Genomic DNA, 13,756 nt, shown 5'->3' on the forward strand with positions numbered 1-13,756 from the left:
ACACCTGAAGTAATTAGGCACTGGTATTGCAGAAACCTTTTTTTTTTTTTTTTTTAGATGGAGGGCCTTATATATACACTTAAACATATGGACACATCACTTTATATTCTTGTTACCAAATTGTAATACTGTACTAAACAATGAGCTAATTGAGTTGAATCACAATTGCACAAGAAAGTACTAATCAAGTTTCATCCCAATTGTATGTCACACTTTAATTACATCTCTGAAGAGTGACATATATACTGTATACACAGATGCCCCCTCTACTGCATATTAAAGTTGTCAGAGATACCCTTCCCATGCAGGTGATACATGACATTCAGTACATTTCTGTGCTATCCCTTACCTTCTGCATGATCTGCTTTCTCAGCTAATTATTTTATTCCTTTTAACAGCGCTTGCAGCAGATCTAATCTTCCACCTCCACACCAGCCAAAAATAAACGAACAATGAGAGCTAAGCTTGTAGCTTTAATTTAACTGCCACGCAAACCTCAGGCAGTTGTGTGAAGTAAATAGGACGAGTGAGTGAGTGAGTGAGTGAGTGAGTGAGTGAGTGAGTGAGTGAGTGAGTGAGTGAGTGAGTGAGTGAGTGAGTGAGTGAGTGAGTGAGTGAGTGAGTGAGTGAGTGAGTGAGTGAGTGAGTGAGTGAGTGAGTGAGTGAGTGAGTGAGTGAGTGCTTTGTGAAGTCACATATTAAACCCCACTTCCATTCTACTACATTGGTGTCATTATGGCAAAGCCACTCCTGTAATCCTGCCTTGCCTAACAAGCATCCTGTTCATTACTGATCCCTTATCAAAGTCTTCCCCTTCCATTTTAATACCACTACAAAAACAGACTTTGGAGTAAATAGCTTATATGTTGATAGATAGAAGGCTACGTTCCCTCTAAGACTTTCATGCCACTGAGGCTAAAGTAACTAACTTAACATTTAGCTACACTGGAAAAACTTAAGCCACTTAACAATAATATAAACAAATTTCAGCAAGGCAAAAAGATGTGTATTTAATCTGAAAAATTATTTTTCTTGTGCAGCGCCGTCCACTGACTGTTTCTAATTAAAACCTCTGTCCTTCCGCCAAACACAATGTTTGTGGCATGCTTATATTACAAAATCAAGCTAATGGGATTTAATTGAGCGAAATGAAATCAAACTAAACCGTCTGTATTGATTCATCTACCAGCACATATTGAAAGTAAATCATGCTGGCAATCTTACACAAGTACATTTTTTAAAGCCTTCGCCACTGTGGCAAACTTGGTAAAAATTTGACGAGCCACAGAAAACGTTACGCTTGTGGCGACGTGGCGAGCAGCTAGCGGGAACGTAGGCAGGGCCTATGCAGCTGAAAGTATATAAGAAAACATAGTGGCACACTAACTGTTGTTCTGAGGTAACCCATATCTACTCTGACAGAGGTGGTGGGGCATGGGGGTTATCCAGATGTGCCAAGTCTCTAACTGGCCTCTCGGCCAAACTATGTAGCTCACCTGGTTCACTGCCAAGTGAGCATGGCACAGAAAGAGCAGATGTAGGAACACAAGACCACATCTTTAGTAAGAGCCTGGGTTATATCCGCTAATGCAAACTTTTAACTGTGTTACCCCCTGGCTGCCTTGCAATGCAGCTTGTTTTCATTATTTAACAAAGGCTTTTACATATGATAACCAGGTAGAGACAAAACCATTGAATGAGTTGTAGAAATATTAGTTAGGCCAATTTAGGTATGTGAAAAAACTCACATCTATGCATTCTTTCACGTCTATTTTTTACAGAAACTATTAAATGTGATATGAAGTAGTTTTATTATTCATTTATATTATTTAGTATTTCTTTTTTTTTAACAAAGTTCCTTTGGATCTAGGTTTTAAGAAGGTAAAATGTAACCCTTTGTTTTCATTTTCTTCTCCCTGAATTGCACACAGTTGCTCTCCACCTCATCTGTTTTTTTTTGCTTTGCATCTTTTATTGATTATTCTACAAGCTCACGTTTACATTTCGTTGAAATGACTGCCGTTTCACAGTTGTCAGAGTACAAGTTAAATACTAACTGTCAACTAAGAACAACCAATTTTTCTGTAGCTACCGTATCTGTATTTTAACATTACACTATTACTTGTGTAGCCTATAACTTTCTTTTCCGGTGACATGTACCATGTTTTGGATGATGTTTCTGCCTGGAAGTGCTGATTTGTCATTTTCTTGCATGCTGTGCTCAAAGCAGTCCATTATTCTTGAACTCATTTTAAGATACAATATGGTATCTATAAAATATATATAAAAGGGGCTTATAAATAGGAAATACATCCAACAACACTATTATTTTGTTACTAGTTAGCCATGGTGAAACACATAGTTTATATGTGTGCAATAATAAATCTAACATGCCATGGCCAGAGTTGATGAAAAAAGTAGTAGGTAAGATCCATCACCTAGAAGAAACAGAATCTTGGTCGACCGTGCGTTTGTTGAACATATTGGGAATATTTGTAACCAATCAGATCATATAATAAGCCTTCTGCCATATAAGACTATATATGTGTGTACATTAAAAAATATTGAACATGAAATAAGTTGTCCTACATTGCACATTTACTACAGTAAACACTAAGGTTAACAGCTATATGCCCTGCATATTTTTAAAAACAGTTAAACATTTAGGCAAAATTCTATACATTTAATACGTAGCTTACATTTAAACTATTAACCCCCTAAGCCAAGGTGGGAAGCACCATTTTCTTCCCTGGTAGTTCAGTTTACCAGGAAGGGTTAAAGAATTAGTCGGCCTGTAAACACATACTAGACTAATATATAATATATACTAAGAAAAAGAGTAAAATAAATCACTCAGCAACACCTAAAATATCTGCTTGGTTTCCTGATGCACATTTTCAAATGCAGTACCAAACTCTACAACTTTGCAACCTTGAGTTTACTGTGCTCAAAGCCAACATACACAGTCCTCGTTTTACTGGATAAACAACTTTAAGGGTAAAATATTTATTAAGACAAAAGTTTAACATTAATATCAGCCAAAAAGACACAGAAAACATATATTTTAAAATCGAATTGCTGTGTAAATTATGTTTACTACAGTATTTTCAAGTTTTGTCATCTGTAAACCTTGAAGCGGAAATCTAAATTTAGTAATGTTGAAATTTTAAATAAATTGTATCTCCTTGTTTGAACTAAACAGTTAAACTATTAAAATAAAATAGTTTAGCATGAATAAACACATGTAAATAGAAGCACATTTATTATACATATAGACACAGATCTACAATTACAAGTCTAAAAAGGTTGCTCGACTTACGAGATTTATTAACTTTTTTCTCTACGATAAATCACTGATACCAGTAGAAACAGAAAAATGAATAAGCATACCTCATCCTGATCTAGAAGTGAACACTAAATTCCAGACAGAATTCAGAAAGTGACATTCTTATTATTTCCACTAGATGGCAGTCATAACCAAGTAAAAATTCCATCATTTTACACAATGTAAATGTTGAGTATAACTTCCAATAATATTTTGAGTGTTTCTGCATGCCCACACATTAAATTATCTCTCTAATTATCTCTTGTAAACTAACTAACTATTGCATTATAAATAACATCTAAAAATCTGGATGCAACATGATGTAACTCATCTTCAAACAATCCAAATAATCCTACAGTAACAATGCAAATAATCCTACAGTAATAATTTATTAGGAAATAAAGAACAGCCAGAAAGTTCAGCACCACATTTGTTACTTTACAGGAGGGGACAAGGCTCAAATTTGGCAATAAGTGTGGATTAAGGTTAGCAAATATTATATGTACAAAAGGGAAGCACACAGGTGGACAACATTAGAGTAAAGAGTAAACATACCGGCAAGACTGGCAGGAACTTCTCCATGTCATTTAAATTAATGCCATCATCATCCTCGAACTTTCCTTTAACCATCCTGCAACAGAGTACAAAATGATCACATTACTGGATGGTTACAGCAGAGATGAAGGTTGGGGGTCAGACATTGGGCTAGATTGCCACTGGTACTACTTTTTCTGAAGTGAAATTAACCTTGGCGTCTGTTTCTTATTTGTCGTAGAATTGGAATTGTGTCATTCAATTTGTATTTTTTCTTTTCAGAGCCAGTAACACTTAGGAGTAAAATGATTTAAGAATCTGGACCGCTGTGTTTTTGACCTTGTGTGTGCAAACACCCTTTCATTTTAAACTCCCAAGTTTTATAAAAACAGCACTGCAGTCCCTATTCTTTCTTTGGAAGGCAGTGCCTTCAAGTTAGAAATCCTCGTCACACATTATGTGCCATCCTTGTTTATTTAAACTGCAAGCCAGGTGGATAACACAAAATGTAACATTTCCTCTGAAAGGGAGAGATGGGGGACTCTGTACTTGAGGACCAACATGGACGCAAGAAAACATTAGAAATTGCACTTGAATAAAACAATAAGGGGGTAGCTAAGGGGCACTGAAGCTAATTAATGTAAGGGAAACTGGTTTAATTATCTTGCTGTGCCACACTTCACCAAAATACATCAAATAATTGAAGTTTTTTACCAAATGTAAGAAATTTATTTTAGTAACTTTAATTGAAGCTGTACTTATCCCACACGGTTTTAAAATGATTTACTGTACTTATTTCAACAAGTTGGTACATGCCCATGTTGAAAATAAAGTAAATCATTTACATGCATAAGAAACAACAAGGTGTTGCCTTTAGTTGTTGCTGTCTTAGATGTAATATGTAAAGTAGTGGCAAGCAGGTTTCAAGAGGAGTTCACGGAACGCTGAAGAAGAAATGTAACAAACAGAAGAATAAAGCTGATCATCAGAACACTATTGGGTACCTAAAAACATTTTTTGTAGTTAAAAGAGCAAACTACAAGTTATAAATATCAAGTAATTTTAGTGAACAGGGGAAAATAGGCAGCTTATACAGAGCAGGGGGGTTATGTGCAAACAATTCCTGTGAACAGGCAGGTGATGTACAGGGAAGTGACATTTGAGGTCTGGGAAGCACACAGACCAAGAACATGTTTTTATGCATTCAATGCCATGGAATATCAATGCATACTACAGTATACAGATGCGTTGTCCCATTTATTATTTTGTTATTTGAGAACCCTAAATAAACAGGTTAGCTTGTTTTGTTATACAGTTTGTGCAGATGACCCAGTCACTTGTTGTACAAGACTTGTGATGAGATATGTAAGGAGGACCAAGAAACACTAGTAGTTACTAAGGGTGGGTATTAGGACCGAGGATCCGTACTGCCATATAGCACAATACTGAAGACAATATTGCTATACATATTGGAATTCAACACTGAATGATGCCGATTTTGATTTTTTGCTACCAAAATAAATCTATATAAACTGTGTTTTTTGTCATTTTTATGGAATTAAAGTATTAGAATATGACTAATTAAACTTATATGAAATGCCCAGTAACTAATTTTTGTTGGATCCTCTGAAGTACATGCATGTGCTCCCAATTTGAAAAATATTATAAATATGTATTTGCATTTTATATTAAAATAGCCAAGTGATAACTAAACTACCAAAAGACAACATTTACCTGTTAGATGCTTTCAAAACAAGCCAAATTAGCAGCATTAATCAAGGAGGATAAGGGGTATAATTTGTTTTAGAAAAATCTATATTTTAATTTGTGTTCCAGTACTATAAGATGTAGGACTACACCACTGTATGTAAGGTTGGTGGTACCAGCAGCATATTTTACTTCAACCTTGCATAAACAACATACTGCAATGTTTGATGTATACAGCCATTCTTTTTAGATTGTGACCTTGCTTTGCAGGATTTAAGCAGCTCTGTGTGCTTTTGTCATATTTTCTTTTGTATAGCACTGCTCGCATTACGAGTTCTCACGGGAAGTGATTATCTTGCGAGATAAGTCGACATTTTCCAGTAGATGTTTCCCCTGAATCAGTTTAATCAAAAATACTGTTATTGTTGTTGAAATACAGATTACCATATTGCCTGATGAATATCGCGATACACCGGTATATCTGTATTATCGCGCACCCCTAGTAGTTACGTTATCCAACATGAAAACAGGAAGAGGGTCATAACCATAAGAGCCAGGATAAATGGTCAAATTAAACTTAAAAATGTTAGCCAAAATATTAACATGATGAAGACACAAATCTGCTTGGATTAGGTTCTGCTCTTAGGACAAAGAACAGAATACAAGAGCAGGGCAGAATGTTTAAGAGCTAGACATACATATCTTGTTAACAATAATGTTTTCAGGGCGGCAATGTGCCACAAGAGGCTAATTTACTAGCCCTTCATCTCTGGAGCCCTGGGTTTAAATCCAGACCAGCAATCAATTCCCTCAGTGCTCTATATATGAAGAACTCATTTACCCTTCTCTGTCAATGTGAGGGAGGTGCTTTGGTGTTCCCCGGATGGGTTTCCTGTGGAACTGAGTAAAATCCAGTTTCTCAGGCTGAAGATCCCATGTTGCGCCACTGAAAAGAAAACTGGTATTTAGTATTTCCTGTCAATACAACTACATCTCTTCAGCAATCTGTTATGGCATCCACATACAGTAGTCTCCGGTTAAGAAAACACCCCTCGCAAAGTGATCTCTAAGACTGAGTTTATCACCAGACACAATATCAAAAAATAAATAAATATTTATGACTGGTAAGAGTAAGTACGAGAAAAGCAATAGGTAAATGTATGTTAATAAACTATAATAATAAAAGTAACAGACAAACTAACGATAATAAACTGTCAAACTAAATTAACACAGCACCCCTACACATGTTAAATGCTGCAGTAGCTCTAGACTAATTATGACAACCTGTACAGGAGCAATATTCAAGATGTGCACAAAATTATTTAACAAAATGGTAAAGCAACGCACCAGAATGGGAAACACAAATTGCTCGGCGACTTGTGTCTGATTTCGTTTTTTTTTTCAAGAGCTCAATTTCCAACTTTTTCTAGCAAGAGAAACAGAGGCGCGTTTCGCCGTTTGTTTACATGCCATTTTGTAGCAATAAGGTGCACATGTGGAAACCAGAATACAAAACGAAGCAAAGATATGCCGGTTCTTGAAAGATTGAATAAACCAATCAGTTTGCCTCAAAACAAATCTCGCAATGACAAGTAACTTTTGAAAAGGCTGATTAAAACATTTTAATTTAATTTTGATGATGATGTTATCACGTTATAAAACATTACTGTTTCCATTGTGAACAAATCTCTATCGGTGCCAAGAAGGTGTTCTTTTAAGCAAAGTTCATGTTCCTTTAGTCAGAGCATTTACAATGTAAAAAAAGTGTTTCACCACAAGGGTGTTCTCTTAGGCAAAGTGTTTTCTTAGGTGCTCCTATATGCGGCGTCTACTGTAACTGTTTAATCCACTTGGCTTCACTCCTCTGTTAAATAAATGCGGGCAAACAGTCAGACAGTTCGCAGCCAATCTCCGTAACATTTTGAATTGGACAACATTTGGCAGAATACCAGATAAATCCGTTCTAAAGTTTTGTACTGTATCTTCAAAAATGAGGCTAAAGTAAATGTGCTACGCTGACCAAGAACATCCTAAAAACATAAGTGTCAAGAAAATGTACGCTTTACATGCTGTATTGCGCAAACTGTAAAAGGCAGTGTCATGTGACGCACTGCCGTTACAGATTTTAAGCTCAATATAAGATTAAAAGCCCTGGTGCCCTTTTGTGCAGTGGTTAAGTGGGTTTGTGCCTGGACGATTAGAAATGTTACTGGTAGAGATCCTAACTGGAGTCTGTACCTGTACAAATTCAAATCTTGGCTACAATATTTCCAGATTGGGATTTCTTCTGCCAGACTTGCCAATTATATATGTGGGAATCCCTTTGGGGTTTCTATAGAAACACATATATTGGTTACAATGAAAATACAATGACATTTAACATGTTATCTATAAAATAATAGGTTCCTTTAAAGAGTCCAGCTGCCAGTTGCAAAATCATTAAGGCCATCACTGTAAAATGACTCCATATTGGAATTTCAGCCAGATATCACTCCAATTATCCCTGTCGCCACCGCTGGGCATCCATCTTGCAGGTTTTTCATGTGACAATGATCTCAACTGTTGAATGGGTTATATATATATATATATATATATATATATATATATATATACTGAATATAACTAATATATATATATATAATTAATTTCAGTGATAAATGGTAACTATTACGGATGCCTAATCGTCACCAAAGGTTTTTTTTTGTTTTTTTTTTAACAGAAGATCCAATAATTAAAAACACTGTTGTGCATAATAGTTAAACAAAAAGGCACAAGTTATATTCAAATTCGAACACTTCCGATTTGAGTTTTGAACAACTGGAAAGAATATCCGTGCATCTGCATTAGATGTCCCTTTAACATTGTAATACTAATAAAAAAATACAAGATTTTAACAGAAGTCTTTTCTATCTGAACTATGCTTGCTCATCACTGTTAACATTTTATACCCAGAAACAAAGAAAAACATTTTAAACAATCTCACAAATCCTGACTAATTTAACTACCGTACTAAATTCAACTTTTTTTTTTTTTTTAAATAATATTGCCATATAATCCAAACACAACATGCTTTGAAACAAAAGAAGGTTAATCAATAGATTTAAAACAAAACAAAACAAAAAAACATATTGCCTTAATTTTTAAATCAAGAGAACGTGAATACAATAGGCCCATACGAATGCAGAGCTTAAAGGGTTTATTCTAGCAACGTGCTAATCTGCTGTACTAGCACTAAAAGTAGCGCACTCACACACTCAAGGTTTTAATTTAAGAACAGATGATCAATAATCGATGCATCGATTAATTGTTGTACCCCAATATATACATATATGTTCAATACTTTTGTTTTATTGTCAGCGTGAACATGTACCTCAATGCAGCAGTTTTTGCAGAGCTATGCGTCCTCTGCCTCACCTGACCCACTTATGCTATTTTTGCTTTTTGTATACTTCGAAACATTTGTTTTCTTTTGAATATTCATAAACTGATTCACGTTTTCTCCCCATTCCTCATCCACTAAAAATATTTGCGCCTAACTATTTCAATTTAGTTTTTGATCAAGACAGTTAGTACCACGCCCAGTAATTGCCACAATAATCAGACTTTGATTGGCCAACATAATCAGTTGATAACGTGTTTGTGAAGTGACAGAGAACTGCGCTTGAACGTTATTTTATCCTCGGATGTCTAAACGTACCTGCTGTATCCTAAGATATAGTGTAGGGCTGCTTATTACAATGTTGGAGTCAAAATAAAACAGCACTGTAAAACAAAATATTGCTTATTTCCTAGAAAATAGTACAGGGGAAATATAGAATAATAGACAAAAATCAGGTGTAAAATCAGTAAAAAAAAAGATGTTCAGTTAAAATTCGGAATAAACCAGAAACCCGGAACACTAAAAACAAGACATCGGGGTTCCCGATTCGTACATCCGGTAAACACACTCCACGTGGCGTGCAGGATGCACCCTATAGCCTGGATGTTGCCAGTTCGAGTCCAGGCTATTCCACTGCCGACCGTGGACAGGAGTTCTCAGGGGGCGGCGCACAATTGGACAAGCGCCAAGGTGTCCTCGGCTCACCGCACACCAGCGACCCCTGTGGTCTGGCCGGGTGCTTGCTGGCTTGCCTGTAAGCTGCGTTGTCCTCCGATGCTGCACCTCTGAGGCGGCTACATGGTGGGCCTGCAGAGTGAAAAGAAGCGGACGGCTGACGGCACATGTTTCGGAGGATGCGTGTGTCCGTCTTCGTCTTTCCCGAGTCAGCGCGGTGGTGGTAGCGGTGAGCTGAGCCTAAAAATAATTGTCTATTCCAAACAATTTTATAGAAAATAATAAAAAAAACAATTGGTGACTACTAAATTTAAAAAAAAGAAAGACATGAAAATCCTCCATACAGGGGACCCATTTCACCGAATAGCTTAATTATATATAGCTGGAACATTACAGATGCACGATCTGTATTCAGACCATAAAACTAGGCTATCTAGAAAGGTCAGGGAATAAAATGGAGTTAGTCCTAATCTGCTGCTTTATTAGAAACACAAATCTTCATTTGGCCAGGCAGTGGTTTCTGTTCCCTGTGTAATAGTGTGGACCGGCAACATTAACTTTAAGTATCCGATAGCCTTCTGTACATAAAACACGTTAGGCAAATCAGGGAGCCAGACAATCCAGACTAAGGTTTTGAGTCCTATCTCCAGGTTTAGAGGCCTATGCTTACAATATCACAACAGAAAAAGGGTTTGGGGTTATTAATCCTTACGTGTATTTCAGAGATACAACTTTAGAAATACCTGCACTGATATGTTTTTTCCAACATGCTTTTTTTGTTTGTTTGTTTGTTTAATTGAACAAGCCTAACCTTGCTTAGATCGTGATTAGCATGCAATGGCAGAATTTGGTTAGAAATGGACGCTGATGTATTTTCCATTCTTTTGCAACTTTGATGCTGAACTGCAAAGAGACATATAGTATAAAGATCAACAGACATAAAGCCAAACACATTACAGAACCAGGGAGAAAAGGTGTGAATAAACACCTATACTATATCTTACCCATGAGACTCAAATGTATTGGCAGCCCAAATGTCAGTTCCAAGGATGTCAAAAGAGTCATCTCTGTTTCCATTCTGAAAAGGAGCAAAAAACAGAATACATAATGAGGACTGTTCAATTGATCTAAATCACTATATCTTTTTTTTTTTTTAACACAACAGTGCTAAAATGTTTCATAACCAGAGTACAAAACAGGCTCTATTTTACTTCTCTAAACAGAGATTGTATTTAGATCCACCAACGCCACTTTTTTTTTTTTTTTAATCTTTTCAGGCTGCTTAATCAGAGGCATGGAAGCACCTCTCTAGTTAAATTACATCAAAGCTCCCATAATAAACACGGGTTTATAAGCAGTTAGCACGGCTTAACTCACTTGTATACTTTTCAAGTTAAAGGGGGTGCCTAAAAATGTGTTAAATTCCTGTGTTTCAGAACATTTTTTTTCACCCACCCATGGCTCAAAAACTGGGAGAAGTATAAACATGCCATTAAGCACAGGCACAGAAAATTCCAAATTCCAAAACCCACCAGACCCTGTCAATCATCAGGCTTGAAACTTTGGTGTTCCCGTTGGCTGTATAGTTTACATAATACAGCACAAGATGAATAACATAAAACAGTAAAATAATGTATTAAAGCTAATATTTTGTTGCTGACAGTGGCACTAATGAATACTCACCGATAATGTAAACCATATGCACAAGATACTACTAGAACATATTCTGCTGTAGTAAACTAGCTGTATTCAATCTCTGCTAATTAAGTCTAAATCTGTAATCAATTAGAGCAACCTATGCTGTAACATGTAATTACTTAAGATTTCCTGTACTGCAACAAGCCTTGGTGGTCCCCAAACATTTCTTATGTTGTTATCTACGAGTAAGAAAATTAATATTTTTATCACAACCACCAACCAGGGGATCTGAATTTATTTTGTCAATATAATACATTTTGATAAGAAATAAAGCTTTTGGCGGTTCAGTCTTTTCTTAGTTTTCTATAGCAAGACTTAATTTCACAATATATATATATATATGTGTGTGCGTGTGTGTGTGTGTGTGTGTTAATAACATACATTCTCTGTCACAATTATAAAAAGAAAATGTGATCATCGGTACAATGAAAGTAGATCACCATGACCTACATGTAAAAATGCAAGTCATACGGACAGACTGCTATACTGGTTTGGCTACACAGCCCAAGATTCTGATTACATGGAATACAGAACAGTGTTACCAGGTTGTATGAATACTGGATAAGCAGTTATCCTTTATGCAATAATCCTTATTCTACTCCACACCCCATATTTGACCAAAAATCCCATTCATTTGCCTAGAATGTTTGCTTACTGTAAACCATGAGCATGAATTTGTTTCAATGTCATATTTCATTACAGTATCATAAAACATTATATTTCGTAGGTCTACATCTTAAAATCTGTCTTTATACTTGATTAAGCCAAAAGTAGTTATCATTTGGTCTGTTAAAAGCCAAAAGTTCAAAAAAGTTATGCTAACTGAGGTATTACCTTCCCTGTGGTCCTGAACTGGTTGCTTCGTCCCCTGCTACCAGACCTAGATCCAGACCCAGGCCTTGAACCAGAGCTGGGTCTTGAACCGGTACTGTCATTGCTACTGTGCTCCCACTCGACCTGCAAAGAAAGCACGTCTTTCATTTAGAGAATCACTTTTAATCAACATGTCTGTTTTATTGGTAAAATAATTTGATTAGTTATATTTGGATTTTATATTAACAAAAAAAAAAAGTGATTAAAGAAAGCATGAAAGAAAGGGCTTCAACAGAGCAGTGGACTGGGTGGAACAGTCAGAGCGGGCTTTTAACAGAAGAGGTCTTCAATTCAAGAGGATAGCAGGCGATAGTACTGGTTACAATCTGTCATTTTGGTCTGCACAGACCCTTATCCCCTCTCTTCTGAGCATTCATTTTGTGAGCCTCTGTTATAAAAAGAGGTAGAGCTCTGATGGTAGAGAACAAATTAATAAACTCCTTTTTACTCAAGGAACCATGCACGTACACTTCCCTGCTTAAAACACCTTGACCCTGCCGCTGCTCACATGTACAGAGGGAACTGCTAGCAGCACAGGGAAGTTTGACATCAGTAAATGTTTGTGTCTTTTTCCCCCCTACTCAAACACTCAAAAGATTAGATTACTGTAAACTTGACTTCATATTTAGATTTTGCTTCATCAACTGATTTTTCTTTTCATTAAGAACATATCTACAGGATTATGTTTTTCATTAAAAAAAAAAATTAATGTTATAGCCACCAACACATTTAGCATATAGAGTCTGTATAACCCTGAAGTAACTACCTCAAACGGTTTCTGCGATTTGACAGTTTTGTAAAATAACTAGGAGGAAAAAAAAAGGGTAGATTTTTCTTGTATGACACCCACAAATTGAGACAATAGTAGCGTACAGTTGTGTACCGATTATGAAGCCATTGTCTCAAAGCAGTGGGTCTTTATGGAGAGTAAAAAGTCACATGACCAACAGATACAGTGTAACTGCTTCTAATATAGGGCTACCATACATCCGTTTTTTCACTGGACACGTTCTCTTTTGGGCCTCCAATCTCCGCCCGGGCGGATATTTTAAAAGTGAATGAATGTCCGGGATTTCACCTGCTCGCCCCTTTGCTGCTGATGCTGCTTGCAGAACTGCAATTCCTGGCGTGCGTTAATAGCACTGTGCCTGCACAGACGGCGTGCAGCTGTATTGATCACTGGGGCCGGTTTGAGCCCCCGGTCAGAGCAGGATCAGAATCGGACCAGAGCTTGATCGAACCTTTTTAAAAAGGAGGGATTTAAAACTACAGCAACTCATTCATAGACAAAGACAAGAGTGTGTCTTTCGTGATCGGCAAAAGCCTCTACAGGTTTATTGCATGCTTTGCAATCCTTTAGTTTTGCTTCAAATAAATGCACTGTGTAATATAAAATATAGAAAACTGAAACTGGATAACAGGATAGCCCTTCCTTTTTCATTTGCACAGAATATATTTGCATCACTTCCACCAAAACAACAAAAATAAAACACTTGTTTGGTACAACTATAATACGCACATGCAGTTAAACGAGCCAAATATGTATGCTGTGTCAAAACATGCAA

General features: G+C 36.5%; 1 protein-coding gene across 4 annotated transcripts in view; it reads right to left on the reverse strand.

Annotated features, from left to right (window-relative positions):
* LOC121303796 (CBP80/20-dependent translation initiation factor-like) overlaps positions 1-13,756 on the reverse strand; it is a 127,674-nt gene that overhangs the window by 79,843 nt on the left and 34,075 nt on the right. For all 4 annotated transcript variants that reach the window (XM_041234601.1, XM_041234592.1, XM_041234608.1 and 1 more), the window contains 4 exons: positions 12,153-12,275; positions 10,625-10,698; positions 6,408-6,512; positions 3,881-3,956 (listed from right to left, as the gene is read on the reverse strand). In XM_041234601.1, coding sequence (XP_041090535.1) covers positions 3,881-3,956; positions 6,408-6,512; positions 10,625-10,698; positions 12,153-12,275 — 378 coding nt within the window. The remainder of the gene's footprint in view (positions 1-3,880; positions 3,957-6,407; positions 6,513-10,624; positions 10,699-12,152; positions 12,276-13,756) is intronic.

This window comes from Polyodon spathula, chromosome 2, assembly GCF_017654505.1.
Source record: "Polyodon spathula isolate WHYD16114869_AA chromosome 2, ASM1765450v1, whole genome shotgun sequence".
NCBI lineage: Eukaryota > Metazoa > Chordata > Actinopteri > Acipenseriformes > Polyodontidae > Polyodon > Polyodon spathula.